This window comes from Osmerus eperlanus, chromosome 27 (assembly GCF_963692335.1).
Source record: "Osmerus eperlanus chromosome 27, fOsmEpe2.1, whole genome shotgun sequence".
In the NCBI taxonomy this organism is placed as follows: domain Eukaryota; kingdom Metazoa; phylum Chordata; class Actinopteri; order Osmeriformes; family Osmeridae; genus Osmerus; species Osmerus eperlanus.
Window position 1 is genome coordinate 5,619,228 of NC_085044.1, and position 20,134 is coordinate 5,639,361.

The window sequence follows — 20,134 nt, forward strand, 5'->3', positions numbered from 1 at the left end:
TAGAGTTCAATTGTAACATTCTTTCATTTATTGAGGTAATATGTTCTTGCAGTAGTCTGTGTCTCGTGTGTTTTGCTCTTTAAAACTAACTGGACTTTCCATGTTACTGTTATAATTTTACTGTTCATTGATGGACAACCTAAATCAAAATTGTAATGCATTCACAGAGCACAAAAAACACGTTTACTTAATAAATACGTGAAATGTCAACTAAAGAAACAGTTCAAGTCAGATTCCATTCTCTTCAAGTGGCCAATCAGAGACCAAGGAGGCTTTTGCATGACCTGAAGGCCAAGCGGGTATTACCTGAATATTAAAACTTGTTCCCCCAATAACAGAGCCTGCAGGTGGGGCATCTAATATGAACCAAATCTGTGACCATGTTGGGTGTCTGTCTCCCGTATAGCAACACTGATATACCTACCATATCTTCTCCCACCCCCACACTTACACACGATGAGATTTGTGAATGCACACGGTCACAGGCTTTTAGACACTCATTAGCCCATGTTAATACAATAAGTGCCAGATCTAATTTCATGGTGCGGTGTCTTGGAATTTTACCCCCCACCCCCAACTTCACAACACATGATTCCAGCCCCCTTCTTTAAACAGCCTTCCATCTTTCAGACATTATCTTGATCTGGTTGCCAATATACTAACAGAACACACGCACCAGATTCCCAACTGTCTCACAAATTCACGAATGCTATATTCAAACACTGATTAAGCACACTAAGTATACTATCATTGTCATGGTCTTCGGGGGATCTTCATGGGCAGGCAGCTGTTTTAGGAGCTGATTACTCCACCCCACTCCAAGCACATCTTGTTGTCTTGTGTATAGACAGCACATGCTGAGTTAGAACAAAATCTTAATTAAGGCTTCTAATCCTCCATGCCATCGCCTGACCAGCGCTGTGCCATCACGTGAAATTCTGGAAAGCGCAGCAGGGAGGGGGGTGGATGGGGGGGGGGAGGGGAGGAGGATTGGACAGTCCTTCTGCCATTTTTGCGGTGGTTAGGTAGGCATGGGAAGGTTGTTTTTTGTCCGTGGGTTTACAAAAATGACACATGAGCAGTGGTTTACAGGAGACTAGAGAAAATTCCCTTTTTTAACCCTAACCCTTTCTTTTTTTAACATTAGTGGTGGTAATTACATCAATATGTCCACAAACATAGTCTACTGCGAATCAGGATATGCAATTCCAAAACAATGAAAACGAGTGCAGTTGGTTGAATGTTGTTCCTCCCTTTATCTTATGATGTTCTGTGCTGCAGTTTAAGGTTATTTTAACTTGCCACATTTTGAAGGCCAAAATCGATCTGTGTGAACATCTTTAGTTATTAAAGGACTAATGGGTCTCCAATCACCCCTGCAATGGTTGGGTTTATGTGAACAAATATATTTTATTCAAAAGCTCACAATCTACAGCTGTAGGAGGTTTGAAGATTCTTCATGGCATCACCTTATCCGGCGATGAAAAAAGCTATGTGGTTCAGGAGAAATCGTGCCCCACCTCTCAATGGAGCAAATGTCCTGATGGAAGACCTGTGACAGACAAGTCGAAAATGAGCGTGACATGTCTTAAACAGGCGAGGCCTCATAGCCCTGACATTTGACAAGACGATGGGCACAAGCACTGATTATTGCCTCCACTTAAGCCTGTAATGAATATTCAGCACTGGCCTTTCTGAAAGACAACAAATGTCAGGATGCAAAAAATCAGAAAAGCTGCCAGCTGATCGATTGAACCTTCCGAAGGTGTCCAGAAGGTGCCTCGTGGAATGTGATATTATTTACCGGTTAATAACATAAGTTAAAAGAGTTGAGGCGAACACTTTCCTAAAGAATCGTCTCACATTAGACTGAGGGTGAATTTAACCAATCTTAATGGCGGTCAGGAAATACTCCATTGAATAGAGCACGTATATTCCACATTTTCACTTACTCTCAAAACATCTCAGCCATTAGTCCTCTCGTCTACCCCGAGACACCCCAGCCCGTCCCTCTCAACTGACAAAGGTGCCAATAATGGTGGGGAAAGGCCCGGGGAGGGACATGCCAAGGAGGTGCCCCCCCCTCTCACCCACCCCCTAGAACCATGCGGACCACAGGGGCTGGGTTAATCACATTAAAGGCCAAGGAGAGAGATGGGAAGTAGACAGCACCGTGACAGCCGGGGAGGCACTGGCACAACTAATCCCGTTAGGCCAAGGAAAAAGGGGGACGCCGTCACTGCTACGAGGCTGGGAGGGAAAAAAACTTTTTCCCAGGAATGAGTTCACCTGTATGGTAACACAGAAAAGTTGGCCTTTTGATGCCTATTAGAATGAAACAATTACACTTGGCAAATACAAATAGATTTTTTTTTCTTCTTCATCCCGGCAAATGGATTGTCGAGGCATGAAAAAAGAAGAATCGGTTACAGACAGTGGCATTGCCTGGGCTCATCTTTTATGCCCACGGCACAGCAGTTCTTTGAAACCCCGCAGTCTCTCAAACATTGAGAAGACAAGGAGGGGTGCCAGTAGAAGGATAGGGCTTACTTTATCTGTCATTGTAAGCGCACCCGAGTTCAACCTTAATGTAAACCTTACCAGTCTGGATAAGAATAGGATGCGCTCTCTAAAAATATGTCCCGCTGTGTAATCCGGCAGATGGCCACAGCCGCGGACACTGCCTGAGCGGCTGGCCACTACGGGGATAACAGGGAAAGTCCGATCACAAGGCCTTCGAAGGCCTGGGAGACTTTAAATCAAGAGTCTTTACTACCCTCAGCGATGCTGGGAAACTGAGCCGTCAGTTTGGATCCGTCAAGTTTCTACTTAATCTCACACTCCACTTCTCTCTCCTCATTCTTTCTTTATTGTATCTTTCTCTTTGTGGGGGGGATTAAGCCGAGTGGTAAAACAGTGATTTAATGATCTTTCCCTGGCTGTGTGCACCACTTAAACCATGAGACAAACAAGCAGAGGGATTTTGGGAGTCACCCCCTCTGAGCGCTGAGGGAGACTGTGTGAGGCTTTTGATGCAGCTTAAGCTTTGGTTATTTTCTTCTATCTATGGTCTGATTTGTTGTGGTCTGGTCTGGGAAAAAATGTTTTGGAATTTTGATACAAGTGCATTAGAATACAGGGGAAGGCAAACAGACATCCAGTGGAACAACAATTTTAATTGTTTGTTGATTATAGTAGGAGTTCATTTTAATGAAAATGGGGTTTTAAGCATAACTGCCACCAACCGACAGGATTAAATGCTAACTCTAATTAATTATCCATCCTTTTCGGATCTAAATGGCGCAACAGCATACACCCAGTGAAATTGTAAAAGGTTTCCTAGCAAATATGAGTTGAGTCATTAAAATGTGATTAAAACCTGCATAATACTGGTTTGATAAATAACAAATAACAAGCAGCTCTGATTTTAGATCTGTATGTGGGGCTAAAAGGTTATCTGCTACCATGGAAAAGGGGGATCAGGAGTCATTAGGATGGGAGGAAAGGCCAGAGCTTTCTCTGCACCTGAAGAGAGACTTCTCAACACAGCCACACTGTCTAGGCCTACAGTCTCCGGGGCAACAAGACACACAGCCTCTCAAACTTGTCAAGTGTCGTCTGAGAACCTGGCCCTGTCCTTCACTGACTGCCTTTCAATTTCCTGGCCTCGTTGAAGTGTCTACCGTATTCATTGTACGATTGATCCCTTGACGGAATTAATCCCAGATGTACTTAGCGATGGCCTTTTATCCTGTGGTGTCGACAAGTCAATCCCGATGCAAAACATCATATGATGGAAATTAAACCAAAGCTTCCAACTCATGGACCCAAATGAGTGTACTTAAGGTTTAATAGGAGATCATTTATACATTGTCTTCTTGTTCGGTTTGGCCACTTTCATTTCTTAATGAATTGATTCACTCATTCATTTGTTCAGATAAAAGTAACTCTATACTCCTCCCTTTCCACATGTTTTGCTGTTACCTCTGCTCATAGTAAACAGCAGTCTCTACTATCTCACTATGTGGTATCTAGGTGGATTCATATTCAATTGCTACTGTATCAAAAAAATCTAAATGTCCAATATGCATAACCTATTTGAGAAAGAGAAAAGAGAGAGACAGAGAGAGAGACCACAGCTGAGCAAGAGCAGACTGCCACTCAGTGGCCAGCATGTAAACCTACACATCGGGTATTCCTTATCAGTGGCCAGCATGTAAACTTACACATCAGGTATTCCTTAACAGTGGCCAGCATGTAAACCTACACATCAGGTATTCCTTAACAGTGGCCAGCATGTAAACCTACACATCAGGTATTCCTTAACAGTGGCCAGCATGTAAACTTACACATCAGGTATTCCTTAACAGTGGCCAGCATGTAAACCTACACATCAGGTATTCCTTAACACTGTTCCTCTGGCAACAGTGGGTAATGAATGACCAGTAAGGACAGTCCAGTTGGCTTCATCAGTCATTTCCTGATTCAGGCAGCTTTGCAATACACTATGGGGACAGAAAGAGGTGTAAAGATGAGGTAAACTATGACTTGGGAATGACTGGAATTTTATTAAGCATCTACACTGAGGGCATGATAGTGCAATATCACCACATGACACGCGGTAACACTCATTTTAGCTGTCGTGAAAGCATTACGAATCACAATCACAACTAATGGTACAAGTCAATTATTTGCATTCAGGTGGGGTTCATCAGTGGGTTAACTTTGATGGATTTAGGCTGAATCACATTGTGTATGATGATACGGATGATACATATGAAGCACTTATCTTCTCAGCCTATGGCTATTAGTATGTGTGTGTGTGTGTGCATGTGTGTGTACAGTATGTATGTATTTAACTCTAGGGAGTCAGGTGGCTGAGCGGTTAGGGAATCAGGCTCGTAATCCGAAGGTTGCTAGTTCGATTCCCGGCCGTGCCAAATGACGTTGTGTCCTTGGGCAAGGCACTTCACCCTACTTGCCTCGGGGGGAATGTCCCTGTACTTACTGTAAGTCGCTCTGGATAAGAGCGTCTGCTAAACAACTAAATGTAAATGTAAATTGTAGATGAGTGTGGTTTGGACAGTCCACATGGTCAGGTAAAATACATTTACATTTAGTCATTTAGCAGACGCTCTTATCCAGAGTGACTTACAGTAAGTACAGGGACATTCCCCCCGAGGCAAGTAGGGTGAAGTGCCTTGCCCAAGGACACAACGTCATTTTGCATGGCCGGGAATCGAACTGGCAACCTTCAGATTACTAGCCCGATTCCCTAACCGCTCAGCCACCTGACTCCCACCTGACTCCCCAATAATACAATACAATAAACAACTCTGTTCTCTGTGGGAGGGCGAAGCCTGGAGGAACCCCCGTGTCCGTAGCTTGAAGCGTCGCTAAGGAGCGTCGCTAAGGAGCAGTATCTATGCGTCGCTAAGGAGCAGTGTCTATGTTAGTCTGACCACTCGTTTTCTTCCAGCTCAGAGTCGTCCTCAGAGTCGCTGTACTCGACCGCTATGCGACGAGACAAGATGGTGGCCACGTCGTTCCCCACGGGCTCCTTCTTGGCCTGCTGCTCTTGCTGTTCCTGCACCTTCTTCAGCTGAATGCCTGAAATGCCCACCCCAGTGCACGTTAGTAGCTTATATAAGCACGCACACGCACACAAAGACATAGACACACAAATACATTGTGCACATACACAGACACCCACAAATATAGAACATTTCCACACACGGACACACAGGAGCACATAGAACACAGACAAAAAAAACAAAAAAACATGCAGTGTATGCACACACGTGCAGCTTTAAATCCATCAACACCCATTTCAGAACGGGCCAACTCACCCATGCGAATCGCCGAGAGGAGATCGCTCCGCGCGTCCGCGGGGGGTTGAGCGTCGGCCCTCCTCCCCTCGCCGTGTCCCGCCGACTGGAGGAGGTCAGGGGGCACGGGTGGAGGTGGGGGACCAGGGGGAGGGGGTATCATCCGTGGGCCCGGGGGAGGTAGAGGTGGGAGAGGGTAGCCTGGAACCCCAGGGCCAGCGTGGGGAGCGTGAGGGAGAGCACCCAGAGGAGTGCCGAAAGCCGTCTGTGCAGAGGGGATGAGTGGGGCTGGGGTGGGAGGTGGCACGCCGGAGCTGCCATAGTACTCCATAATGCTGTCACACAGAGAGGAAAAATGCAAGGCTTCAGACTTCATACACAGGTAATGGATGTTGATACTGTGGGTAACATGTTAGATCCAGCTGCTTGTAATAAGTGGTTATTAACAGCTAATAACGTCCTCATAGGATGCTTATTAACATGAATATGTGATATTATATGTATAATATAAGACTGGCTAAAGCTTTATTAACTAACGCTTAATACAAGCACCATGATCTCAAGTGTTTACCATACTGTGTAATGAAGTATAAAATTATGTATATATATTAAGCTGCTTTATTACAGATGTAAGGCCTGCAGTACACTGCAGATGTCACAGTTTCATATTTTAGGATTTATTCCAAATCCTACCTGTAATCGGCAGGTGGAAGGGTGATCGATCCGTTCAGTCCGTCACAAGAGCGAGGCAGGGGTGGAGAGTGGCGTGGGTGGCTGGGGGCCTGTCCTCTGTAGGTGACCCCTATGCTGTGGTACTCGTGCTCCGCAGAGGCCGAGGAGGACCCATCCCCGGGCAGGTAGCCCTGAGCTAGGACATGGTTGTAGGGTTGCGGCATGGACACTGGAGAAGCTGGGAAGTCAGGAAAGTCCGTTCCATACGGCCTATAAAAGCGAGACAACATACAACCTTGTAGTGATCATCGTTATTGATAGGACCTTTCCCAATTCCCCCCGAGTGTGAAAGGATATGCGAGTGCTTCGAAGGGGCTCGAACCTTTGAGCCTCTGCCGTCAGGGAACCAAAAAATCCCTCATTTTATTTTGTTTGTTTCTTTTTTTTCCAAATTTGAGAAAGCACTACTACGGCGTTACTAAATATGGTTGGTCATAACTGCACAGAGGATGTACAGAGAACAGACCTGCCCTCCGGAGAGAGAGAGCCCTCGGATGACAACCCGCGGTGAAGAGAGTGAGGGTGCCGATGGTCGGGACGAAGCTCTTTGTCGAAGGCCATCATGTTCCACTCCTGGCGGCGGTTCCTGGCTTTCCTCACCTTCTTCACCTCCCGCGGAAGCGTGCCATCAACACACCTCTTCTGCTCCTGCGATAGAAGAGTGAGATGAACGATCACAGGTCAGGTGCAAATTATTCTTTTGGTTATCTACAGGATGTAAAAGTATATATCAGTGGGTTACGTTTGAGTCATTATTTGGGGGTGAAAGGCAAAGCAAGAAAAACCTGGAAGAACGTTGACACGTTTGAAAGAGATTCCATAAACATTTCAATAAATCAAATCCAAATACTCTACACAAACGTAAACAAATTCCGTGTTTGGAACAACACTCATTTTTCAAGCGTCATCATGACATACTGTGTATGAAATGGCATGAACCGCTTCGGTTCATGCCATTTCTCATTTCTCATTTCTCAGGCATGCCATGGCATGCCTGAGAATAGTCAAACGGTTTCATGGGTGTGAAAACGGGACAACGTCCGTGACTCTGCTCTCACCCTCTGCCTCCTCCTCTCCTTCCTCTTGTACTCTGTGTCCTGCAGCATCTTCTCCTTCCACAGGTCGAAGAAGTACGACGGGTCCGAGTAGAACTTCATCCCGTCGACGTGGTCGTCTCTGTGTCGACAATGGTCAAGTCATTGATTTATGGAACAAATTAGTGGGGGAGGGTTGGGGAGACAGAGAAGTCATATTGAAGGTTCGAGCTGGTGTTCAGGTTGGCTGCTGTGTGACTCGCCTGTAAGCAGAGAGGATGCTGAGAGGGGGAGGCTTGTCGCTGGTGTTGTACAGCTCCGAGACGGGGTTGGCAGCACTGCCCTTGGACACCACCTGCTGGTCCTGTGTGGTGGAGCTCTTGAACGCCTTCCTCATGTTGATGTCCTGCAGGGAGACTAGAGTGCAGAATTGACAGTGTGAAGGGTAATTCGTTGAGTTTATCATGTATTTTAGTAAATGGTTACTTGCAAAGAGAAAGTGCATTAGTCTTTCAAAACTAATATTTGACATGGGTATATTATTATTTGTATGTTCATATTTTATAACCCTTGACCTATGACTCCAACTGACCCTCCTCCACAGTGGAATCCAGCTGGGTGACCTTGACAGCCAGGCGGTCTATGCGGTCTTGGAGGGAGTTGGCCCGCGTGTAGAACGTGTTGGCTTCATTAAACAGCTCCCCAAAAACATCCTCTGCATGTTTACCTGAAGCCCGAGGACAAAAAGGAACCAAAGGTGTCTATGGTTAGAAGGAGAATTCAACACCTCACTCGTGAAAGAAAGACACATATTATCATGAAAGTTTACATGCTGGCCACTGTTAAACTAAAACATGGGAGTGATGCCCTGTAGGTTTCTACAACTGGGCTTAATCATGGAGGGAAATGACTGAGATTTCAGAACTATACGGAGGAAAGAGCAATTGATTGTGTAAACTGTCAGTATACTCTCTCTGTCTCTGTCCTGCCTCACTCTCTTCTTTATCTGCTTCAGTGACACTAAGCTCCACAGTAATCCCTAATCTCTTGTGACTTCACAAAGCCCTACCCCACACATACAAACACACACATACACGCTTGATGCAGCCACATACAAACTCTATGGGGCTATCTATGGGCCAGATGTCTGATAAATTTGCTACCTCTAATACCATCTCTCTCTCTCTCCACAAAAAAACACACACCGCGCACAAACACGTCCAGGCAAGTCACATCTGTCATTGTCAAAACCTACCAACCAAACAGAATCACTAACCGGAGAATCATTATTACGAAACGATTCAGTGAAGTACGTATCTCTGCTCCAGCCAATCAGATTGACCGTGTAACATGGCCAAACAAATACAAGAAGATGCTTCGCGCAACTCATTTCAGAAAGAAAACCAACAAAAAAAAGATGCCCACATAGGTGGATGGAAGAGATGAGTCACAATAATAGCCTACATGGTGAGGGATCCGAATAAAGCAAAGCAGAGCAGGGTAGAGTAGAGCACACAGGAGCAGGAACAGAGGAGAAAAGAGTAGCACAGAGGGAAAAGTCACGTCATTTCATATGTCGTTTTGTCTTTGCTTGGAGCCTGTGTCATACTTAAACTGCTGAGCTGGCGTATGATGGCCGACAGTGTATTGTTGGTGACACACTCCAGCTCACTGCCGATGCCGTCGGGCAGAGCACCACGGCACAGGTGGCGAGGCTCAATGTTCCTCTTGACTAGTGGCATGACCTCCTTTCGGGCTGCTCCTCTACGCCACCAAGCACACCTGCTGGAAGACACAGTGGAGTCAAAGCCCCAAATAGACACATGAAAACCTACGGACAATTCAGAACTATAGTTTAGGTTTTAAAACCTATCTAGACTCTGGCACTAATAAAGCCTTGTGTCATTCATCTTCATGTGACATTAAAGAGAATGTACAGGTTTGATCTGGCAAGTACCTGAGATTTAAACCCATACTCAGCTAATTATACTCAGTTTAAACCCTTATGTGATCTATGATCTGCACTTAATTCAAATAATTGATTAATTTAAACTCTTATTATGTTTGATGTGTGTGTGTGTTCTATAATAATAACACAGTTCAAATTCAACAAAATACAATATCTCAGAAACACCCCTCTATAGTTCTGAAGTAAAACCATTGAATATCTTTAGATTAAAGACAGGTATGGACTGACTACACATACTATGTACAACATGACATAGGAAGAGTGGAAACATTGTAAGTAAAAGCAGACAACAGTGCCACTTGGAAACATCCTACACAGTAACATTGACAGACAGTGTAATGTTTGGTACATGTAATGGGGGGTCGTTGGAGATGAGTTGAAGGTAAGAAGTAGGAGGATGGAATTGTTGAAAGGCACTAAAATCGAATGGCAACAAAAACAGCCTAATTAAGAACAGGTACCTAGATAATTGTAGTTATAGCTGACGAAAAGGCACATAAGCGCAATCACAGAGACTGACAACCTTTGGAAAAACAGAACAAATAAAAGCAAAGCCTCAACCAGGTGATTACAGGATAGGATCGAGTACGACCAGGTCCTGAGCACAGCTAAAGTACAGAGAAATCTAACTGTTCTGAATTGACGGTGTCGCAAAATGTATACATACAGACTACTTAAATTAACCATGACTAAGCTTATAACGTTACAGCTAACATTTCGCGATATAAGAAGTCGGTAGCCTTATCATCATTACTGCAGTCAGGTTACTGTATAGGCCTACGAGTATATTTTGTAGCCTAATTGAGCGTTTTAGATAAATTGGCTGTAGAGGCGGGGTGTGAAAGTTTAAATTAAAGAAGTTGAAAAAGAACGGACGCTCACCAAAAGTGTCCTAAACACAAAATTCCGATCTTGTCCCACGATTGAGTTTCCAACGCTATTCAGTATCATTCTTCTCGAGGCGGGACTTTATCCACTGTGAGTTACAATCTCAGGCGCAAATCAGCACTCAATCCCAGAGATTAGATTAGCATATTTTGTTGTGCCATCCAATCAGTTTCGCATATCAACATCCTCTACATCGTTAAACAATTTGACAGTAAACAACAGAAGACAAGCGTCATATTTCATGATAGTCAAACCTAATTATTATTGACATTACTCTTTTATGTTTAATAAACTGCACTGGATGATTTCTATATTACAGTAATCTGTCTTGAATGTGTGAAAAAAACCATTTTGTAGTATACCATTAATGAGACGCTTTGACCATGTGACGGTAAATAACTAGCCTATCATGTTATACATTTTTGTTTGTCTATTGTTTACGTCAATCTAAATGGTGTAGAACTGCATTGGTTTATTTTTCATGTATTTATTGTAATTTTTGGGGGTGTCATTACTCATTTCTTGCATGTGTCCATTTTTATTTGTTGGCTGGATTCAGGTACTATTATCTAATGCTCAAGTGTGTGAACCATTCGCACCACCCTAATCTCTGTACCCAATGCCTACTATGACAGATGGCATCTGGAATGGGCTGGGGGGTTGGTTGGAAGTCTAAGGGCTTAAAGGCACAGTTATATCCTAGGTCACTTCATTATTTATTATCCCACCGTCTATATATTTTTTTGTAGTAAAAAAAATAAAATATATATATATATATACATTTTATATATGCATACATATATCAAATTACAATTAAAATGACATCTTAATAAGGTCATGTACTTCTCAGCATAATCTTCCAAAATTATTGTAAGTAATTCAAATTAGAAATTCCCATGTTCAAAAAGGAGTAGGAAGAAGTTCATAACAAACTTTTCAAGTCCTACCCCCTTTCTCTATCTTTATCCTTTAGTTAAATACGAAACGATTTGATGCTTCTCTTATACATACATCTTTACATACACCGTAAATCTACCTACCTACTGTTCACATAAACCCATGCATTCACATAGATACAGATGCATACATACATGCATACACATTCACATTTTTTTCTTCTTTCTTTTCCATCTATCTTCTTCATTTCCGTCTATCTATAGCAAATCAAATAATAACACCTCCATACTAGACTTAATAAGTAGACCAAGGAACCTGTATACAATACTGTTGTATTGTACACGTATATGTTATCATATAGTCAGATGGCTGAGCGGTTAGGGAGTCGGGCTATTAATCAGAAGGTTTTTGGTTAGATTCCAAATTACGTTCGTGCCAAATTACGTTGTGTCCTTGGGAAAGGCACTTCACCCTACTTGCCTCGGGGAGAATGTCCCTGTACTTACTGTAAGTCGCTCTGGATAAGAGTGTCTGCTAAATAACTAAATGTAAATGTAAATGACTAAATGTAAAAATTCATCCTCTGGTTAGCACTTTTTACACAGTGCCCATTCACCTGGCTAGCCTCAACCTTCCCGTTACAGTAACTGCTAGTGTTGGAAGACCTCAGGGTCCATCAGACTTCGTCACTGCGCCGTTCCTCTTCATCTCCCTGGGAAGGAACCACATCAACAAACTATCTCATTTTATAATCTCTTCTCCTGAGTTCATAATTGTCCTTGGTCACTACTGGTTGGGGTTAGGGTTTAGTTTAGGGTTAGGGTTACCACAACCCACATATTGGATGATCTTTGGTTGTCTTCATCGAGTGGGGATCCACGTGCCATGCAACCTGTTATTCTCCAGCCCTCCCCTTGAGTCTCTGTCCTCTTTCTAGCAGTCCAAAGTGCCTTGCCTGAATATACTGGCCTCAAGGAGGTTTTCTGTAAGAAGAGGGCCATGTCTCTTTCACCCCATCAACAATATAACGAGCCATTGACCTGCTTCCAGGCCCTTGTCCATGGGGAAGGATTTTTGCTCATTTTTATCAGAGATTAATGCGGAATTTCAGCTCCATTGCTGCACCTCTCACTGCCCTTTCTAAAGGGCCGTCATCACAGTTCCACAGTTCCTTCTCTGAGAGGTTTGTGAAGCTTTGTCGATGAACCCGGAGGACTGTCTGGTCAGCTCTTCTATAGGGCTCTTGACTTCAGGATGGCCAATGTAACAGATGCCAGAGTCTCCAGTACCTGGTGGACTGTGAAGGATTCGGGCTTGAAGAGTGGTCCTGGATTCCTGTAAGGAACGTTATTTGATCCACCTGTGTTCCTTTGATTGTGTTGTATTCAAACCCAGCACTGAGTCTTGGCATGTTTCATGTCACTTTGTTCTTGGAATGTTTACAGTAAAGATACATTTTCCCTGGCTACTTTCAGGGCTCTCAAATCAAAAGTTTGGTGTGAGATTACCATACTTAAAAAAAAAAATGTAGAGATAACCCCCACCCATAAACACTATCCTTACAGGACAACACACACAGATCTCATGGACCCCCCCCATAAACAGCTAAACTTAGGTGTTGACCATCCCTCAGACTTTACAGAAATCCTCCACTCACCACCACTCTGCCTCCCTGTCTATCAACAACTTCTTCACCTGTCTACAGTTCTGCCGCCAAAACTAAACCGTTGTCAAGAGAGTGTACGTTTAAAGCCACACAAAGGCCCACATGGATTTTGTCAGTGATTCTTCCTGTAGACTGACAGAAAATTTGTTTTGAAATAGACTACCCAGGTTGCTTGAATCCGGTCACACACACACACAGGCTCACATGCTATGTGGTATGAGAGGAAGAATGGGGTCAACCCATGTAGGGTTAAGAGATTACCATACCTGTCAACGTTTGGGTACATTATCAGGTATCCGGGAGACTAGACGAGGGCGGGAGGGGTTGCACACCCTTATACGATCCTCGTCCCTCAGAGCGCAGTTGAAATCGCCCCCTACCACTACTGGCATGGGGGTCATCAGGAGAGGTCGGAGCTTGGCGTAGAGGGAGACTCTCTCTGCGACGCTGGTGGGGCCGTAGACGTTGATGACCCTGAGCGGGGAACCCCGGACCTCCAGGTCGACGGCCAGGATCCGCCCGCTCTCGACGACTCGATGGCTAATTTGTCGGAGGAATGGATTGGCCACCAACATCCCGACCCCGTCCGCTCTGGCCGTGTTGGAACCTGACCAGAGAGAGTCTCCCCGAGTCCACTCCCCCTCCAGGAGTGCATCCATCACTTTGTAGGGGATGGCACACTCCTGGAGGAGGTAGATGTCGGCCAGCAAACCCAGGAAGGACAGATCTACCACAGCACTACAGGACATAATCAACGACTTCTCCCTGGTGGACGTCGGCGGCACCTCCCCCCCAACACACACGTGGGTGAGATCCTCGGGCTCTGCCTCTTCAAGGATCGACATGTTCTTGCTCTCGCCAGGCCTGGGAGTGTGCGCCTTCAAGACCCAGGCGACGCACTTCTCAGACCACAGGATGCTGACCGTGACCCTGCGATGGGAGGGGCCAGTCAGACCAACGAGGGGGCCCTGGAGGATGAACACATCGGCACTCCAGGACCCCTCCACTAGCCACTCCTTCTCCAGGCGCTACCTGGAGTGGAGGACCCTGAAGGATTTATTTACATCCCCGATAGAGTGGTGGGAAATGGTTAAGTCCCGGGTCAAGGGGTTCTTCGGAGGGGTGGGAAGGAGGAAGGCTAGGGAACAAAGGGCCCGTTTTCACCACCACAACGAGGCCCTACAACGCCTTAGCCTCCTCCAACTCAGAGGATTCGACGTGACCCGGGAGCTGTCAGAGACCAAGGAACATCTGGCCACACTCTATCGGGAAGAACAGGAGAGGAAGACCTTCAGGGATAAAATCCGGGGCCTGGAGGAGGAGGAGAAATGCACAAGATTCTTTTTCCGCAGGGCACGGTCCAAACAACAAGGCATCCAGTCCCTCTATAACACCAGCGGCCAGACCGTCACGGACAGCGACGACATCAGGGAGGTGACCGAGGAGTTCTACGGCCGGCTGTTTGACACCAAGCCGGCAGACGGGGCTCTGGCGGAAACCTTCCTTGACGGTCTGGACCAAATCAAAGAGGGGGGCGAGAGCGAGGAACCAGAGCTGAGCCTGGAGGAGCTCACCCGGGCCGTGCACTCCATGAACACCCAGAAGGCCCCGGGACCGGACGGGATCCCGGCGGAATTCTATCAGGCCTTCTGGGAACTCGTCAAGGGCGATCTGGCCCAGGTCCTCCGGGCAGTCTACAGGGAAAGGAGGCTAGGAGAATCAATGCGACAGAGTACAGTTACACTAATACCCAAGAAGGGGGACCTCAAGGACCTTCGGAACTGGCGCCCCATCAACCTCCTCTGCTCGGACTACAAGATTCTCACGAAGGCCCTCATGTGGCGCTTCCAAACACACCTCCCCACAGTCATCAACCCGGACCAGACCTGCGGCGTCCCCGGAAGGTCCATCAATGACAACTTGCTCCTGGTGAGAGACCTCATCTTCCACTCCCAGGAGCGGAGGTCCCCCTTCGCGCTCCTCTGCCTCGACCAAGAGAAGGCCTTCGACCGGGTAAGCCATGGCTTCCTGCAGGAGGTGCTAGGGAGGATGAACTTCCCACAACACCTCATCCACTGGACCAGGCTCTGCTACAACAACATCACGAGCAGAGTCCTGGTCAACAAACAGCTCACAGACCCCTTTCCTATCCGGTCAGGGGTCAGACAAGGATGCCCCCTAGCACCCCTGCTGTACGTCATCTACCTGGAGCCTTTCCTCCGTAAAATCAGAGCTACACACACCATCCAGGGTTACCACCTCCCGGGGGCCCAGGGAGAGAGGCTTCAGGTGGTGGCGTACATGGACGACATCACCATCGTCGGCACGGATAGTCGGTCCATCGCCGCGGCAACAAAGGTGGTGGACGACTACTGTGCAGCCACTGGCGCCCTGGTCAATCGAGGCAAGAGCGAACTGTACCTGTCGCAACACTGGAAAGAAGCGATGACCACCTCTTTCCCTGTAAAAACAGACAACATCAAGCTGCTCGGAGTCATCTACCAGAACAACGGGAAAGGGACCCTGACCTGGGCCAACACCATCAGTCAAGCCAAACAGAAGATCGCCCAATGGAGTGCACGGTCCCTCACAATAACGGGTAAGATCCTGATCCTGAAGGCAATAATCCTCCCCATTCTCCTCTATGTCGGTAGGGTGTTTCCCCCGGACAGGGTGACGAGCAAGACCATCGAGCGGCTGATGTTCACCTTTGTCTGGGGGAGCAACATGGAGCGCTTGAAGAGGACCATCATGTACAGCGCAGAGGAGAAGGGGGGGAAGGGGGTCCCAGACATCCTCAACATCATAAGGGCACAGGGCCTCTCCCAACTGGTCACAAACATCCATAAACCGGACAGGAAGGCAGGAGCCTTTGAGAGGTACTTCGCCACACCCATACTCAGAGCACTCCGTATCACCAACACCACCATCAACCACACTGTGCCCTACTGCTGGGACCCCCCGAAAGTATACAAGGAGTGGAAGAACTTTGCCTTCAGGACGGGTCTGCCCGCAGCCGGCCTGGCCTCCTGGAAATACAAGGACATCATGGCACACATCAGAGGGAAGGACAACATCACACCACCCAAGGCCAGGCCGGCCCTGGACATCCAACAGGTATGGAAAAACATCAGCCACAAGAGCATCAGCAATAAGCAAAAGGATTTAAACTGGTCAACTGCTCACGGCTGTCTCCCCACCAGAGAATTCATGTACAGACGGCACATAGCCCGTACCGAGCTCTGCCCCCACGGTTGCACTGACACTGAAAACATCTACCATCTGTTTGTCAAGTGCACCGTGGCCAGGCGGGTCTGGGCCCTGTTTGTTCCCTCTGTCTCCCTCTACAGGAACATCATCCTGCCTCGCTTGGCGGCGGACGACATCCTGTTCGGTCCTCCGGGAGGCTGCACGACCCCCCTCCTACAACATCAGTGGAGGATCGTCAGCGCCGTCAAGCAGGTGATATGGGAGACAAGGAACATCAGGGTCTACCATAAACAGGACCAACCTCTCACCGTCCAGAGGAGGAGAATCACTCTCCTCCTCAGGGACTACGCCATCCTGGACTTCAAACACCACCCGGACACCGCCAGAGACACATGGGGGGTTGAAAGGTGGAAGGACGTGTCCATCTAGCTCAGCCCTCCATGCCACCACATCGCCACACCAGCTCTGCACTCCGCCCTCCGTCCCCGAAGGCCAGACGGCGTTCCCCGTTCAACACCCTCATCGCCCCCACCACCACCACCTTCCGAGCAGCCACCACTTCACCCGTTCCGGCACCAAGCCCGAAGACCCGGGGGCACCAACACCTGCCCCCAGTACGAGGGTCCGGAGAGGAGAAACCCACCAGGCTCAATGGGAAGTACACAGAACACTACACCTGCACCCCAGTACCCTTTCTCACCCCCTTCCTTCCTCCCCTCTCCACCATCTCCCACTATCACCTCACAGGGTTCCAGTTCCAGTTGGCCACATCAGCCCAGCAGCAACATCCTCCACGCCCCAAGGACCGGTCAACCCCCCCAACCCCCCCCCAGCACATCCGCTGCAGCACCTGGAACCCTCCTCCCTGGACCCCCGAAAAGGACACAACAGCCCCCCCCCCCCCCTCCTGGCACAAGGACAAGCCCCCCCCACCTCATCAAGAAGACTGGCCCCTCCCCCCCCTCTTCACCCATACACCCCACCCTACTTACCCGGACACCACAGGGCACACTGCACCGCACCTGGACTGGGCCCGACCTGCAGCACCCCCAACCATCCCTGGAGGAGGGGATACCCCCTCGAACGGCTCCTCCCGAGGTTTCTTCGAAATTTTCTCAAAAGAGTTTTTGTGAGGAGTTTTTCCTCGCTTTCCTGGAGGGTTTTAGGTTGGCGCAGGGAGGGCCCACACTCTGGTGAAAGATTTTTGAGGTAATTGTCATTGGGTGATTGTATATGTTTTTGTATTATTTGCATTGGGTGAAATGTGGTGGAAGTTATAACATGTATTTGTAAATACTTGTTTTAATTTTGGTAAAACCAATAAATACGTAAAATTTTACTAAAGACTTCCGTGGAGAGGAACATTACGAGTATCAATCAATTTTTTGAAGCCCTGCTCACGCAGGGCCACTTTGTCTGTTAAAAGTAGGAGTTGGCGGAGGGAAACTTCGGTTATATGGTGTTAGCACATAGGCATTATATTGAAGAGGAGTATTTGGGGCAATACCGTCAACAGGCGGCAGAGGGCTGTACCTTACATAGCCTACTAACTAGCCTACATACCAAATTAAACGATCGCATAACTGTGTGCCCATAGACTTATATACAGTAGACACAGCAAGCCTGCCCTTTCAAGATGGCGTCCCCATTCATTTCAATGAAAAGAACAATATAGACATCGTCTGGACAACAGCTACTGAAACTTCACCAACTAGAAAGAGGATGTATAAGAGGGGACTAGCAAATCAGAATTCGGTTTATTCGCCATGTATGTTATACAAACACAGAATTTACTGTGGTAGTGTAGCCGGTGTGTGGTGAAACTCACTCCTCAAGTATGTAGCAGGCCACCTGCGTCAACGAATTGCTAGCTTTTCGTTTGCGTAGTTGGTAGGGTTAGTCTTGAGAGCTTGGGAAGTCAGAGGTGGTAGGTTCGACTCCTGGTCGGAGCGGACAGTGGCCCGTATACCTCTGACGGAGCTTGCAAGACCACATCTGTTACAGTAGGGAGGTACTAAACATATACAAATCTTAAATTAAGTAAAAATACTAAAGTTTAACTATTTCTAAGAACTAAACTAAGAATAAAACAATTTAAAAATAAAATATATCTAAAAATAAGAATAAAGAATGAGCTCTGCCCATACGGCTGTGGAGAAGTGGAAACGAAAGTCCATATAATGTGGGAGTGTACTAACTACAGCAAGAGTGACATGGAGGACATTCCAACCTCTTATTAACCGTCCATCCGGTTCTCCGGGGTGCTGTACGAGCCCCCGCCTACAATACCAGTGGAGGATCGTCAGCGCCGTCAAGCAGGTGATATGGGAGACAAGGAACCTCAGGTTCTACTACAAACAAGAACAACCATTCATAGTCCAGAGGAGGAGGATCACTCTCCTCCTCTGGGACTACGCCATTCAGGACTTCCAGCATCACCCGGACACCGCCAGAGACACCCCCATGCCACCACACCAGCTCTGCACTCCTCCCTCCGTCCCCGAAAGCCAGACGGCGTTCCCATCCAACACCCTCATTGCCCCCACCACCATCACCACCACCTTCTGGGCAGCCATCACCACACCACACCCGTTCCAGCACCAAGCCCGAAGACCCGGGGGCACCAACACCTGACCCCAGTGCAAGGGTCCAGAGAGGAGAAACCCACCAAACCAAATGGGAAGTACACCACACCTCTACACCTGCAACTCAGTACCCTGTTTCACCCCCCCCTCCTTTCCTCTCCTCTCCATCTCTTCCCTATCAGCTCACAGTGCTCCAGTCGGCCACACCATCCCATCAGCAGCATCCTTCACCCCCCCAAGGACCGGCCATCACCCTCCCCGGCACACCCGCTGCAGCACCTGGAACCCTCCTCCCTGGGGCCCCGAAAAAGGACACCACTTCCCCGCCCCCCCAGCACCAGGACAAGCAACCCCCCCCCCACCCTGCCGCCCCCTCACCAAGAAGACTGGCCCCTCCACCCACACACCCCACCCCACCTTACCTACCCTCAACACACACACAGAAGACACGGCACACGCACCAGTCCCGACCTGCAGCATCCTCAACCGTCCCTGGAGGAGGAGATACCCCCTCGAGTTTTTCCTCACTTTCGTGGGGGGTTTTAGGTTGGCGCTGGAAGGGCGAATAAACACCATATAACCGAAGTTTCCCTCCGCGAACTCCTACTTTTAACAGATAAAGTGGCCCTGCGTGAGCAGGGCATCAAAAAATTGATTGATACTCGTAATGTTCCTCTCCACGGAAGTCTTTAGTAAAAGGCGAAAGGCTTATACGATTGAAGAGAAACCAGAGTGTATATATACCCATTGGAACGCCTCTACGTACCCATTCTCGGCCATGACATTGCATTTGATGGTTCAACATTGTGTTTTTCAGGATACCCACGCAAGTAGGGCGTACTTGAAAAGTACGCTAACACTTGTTTAAAGTGACAGATATGCAACTTTATATCCAGTAATGTACTGCTTTTTATTTGGTCTGCGTACACGCGAAAAGCATGATGGGAAATAGTCCTTTACGTTGAGAAAAACGGAACATTTCCACAATTTAACATTACATACTTTGAATGATGCCCTTTAAACTCGTATGCATAATTTATTCTGTTATAATTAGCCTACGTTATGAAAAGACACACTTTTGCAAAGGTTTATAGAAATGTACGAGTTTTGCTGTGCATACAGACATGACAATGTTATCGTCATATTTAAACCTGTGAAAGATATTCTTATGTCCCAACTGGACACCCAGTTGAATGTTGGTTGTGATTAAAAGGAAATTTAAATGTTTTGTGTAATGTCACCGGTCATTAGTCATACAAAATTGACTACTGAAAACTTGAACAAATGTATACATTTTTCGAAGAGGTGTCGGAAATTACATTAGT

The 20,134-nt window shown here is 47.2% G+C and overlaps 1 protein-coding gene and 1 non-coding gene across 4 annotated transcripts; both read right to left on the reverse strand.

The window, feature by feature from the left end:
- Positions 1–5,433: 5,433 nt before the first annotated feature.
- Positions 5,434–10,569, reverse strand: wasf3a (WASP family member 3a). 3 transcript variants are annotated; one of them, XM_062453585.1, is made up of 9 exons: positions 10,446–10,569; positions 9,204–9,376; positions 8,187–8,321; positions 7,858–8,011; positions 7,619–7,736; positions 7,027–7,208; positions 6,522–6,770; positions 5,850–6,163; positions 5,434–5,610 (listed from the first exon to the last, which is right to left on the reverse strand). In XM_062453585.1, exons 2-9 carry the CDS (start codon positions 9,334–9,336, stop codon positions 5,453–5,455), a joined length of 1,443 nt encoding a protein of 480 aa, XP_062309569.1. In that variant the 5' UTR covers positions 9,337–9,376; positions 10,446–10,569; the 3' UTR covers positions 5,434–5,452. The 3 variants fall into 3 exon arrangements, with proteins under 3 accessions (XP_062309569.1, XP_062309570.1, XP_062309571.1); XM_062453586.1 differs by having other exon boundaries at positions 9,204–9,379; positions 10,446–10,560; XM_062453587.1 differs by lacking the exons at positions 9,204–9,376; positions 10,446–10,569 and having other exon boundaries at positions 8,170–8,290.
- Positions 10,570–19,432: 8,863 nt separating this feature from the next.
- LOC134014100 (U5 spliceosomal RNA) lies at positions 19,433–19,545 on the reverse strand. The gene has a single exon (XR_009929024.1). It is a non-coding gene; the product is annotated as a U5 spliceosomal RNA (small nuclear RNA).
- Positions 19,546–20,134: the final 589 nt, after the last annotated feature.

Bases quoted from the DNA above. Each gene is read 5' to 3' on its own strand.
- wasf3a (XM_062453585.1), bottom strand. From the start codon at position 9,336: ATGCCACTAGTCAAGAGGAACATTGAGCCTCGCCACCTGTGCCGTGGT. The intron at 7,737-7,857 runs GCGAGTCACACA...TTGTCGACACAG, and splicing joins AGCATCCTCTCTGCTTACAG to AGACGACCACGTCGACGGGA. The intron at 5,611-5,849 runs GTGAGTTGGCCC...TGGGCATTTCAG, and splicing joins CCTCTCGGCGATTCGCATGG to GCATTCAGCTGAAGAAGGTG.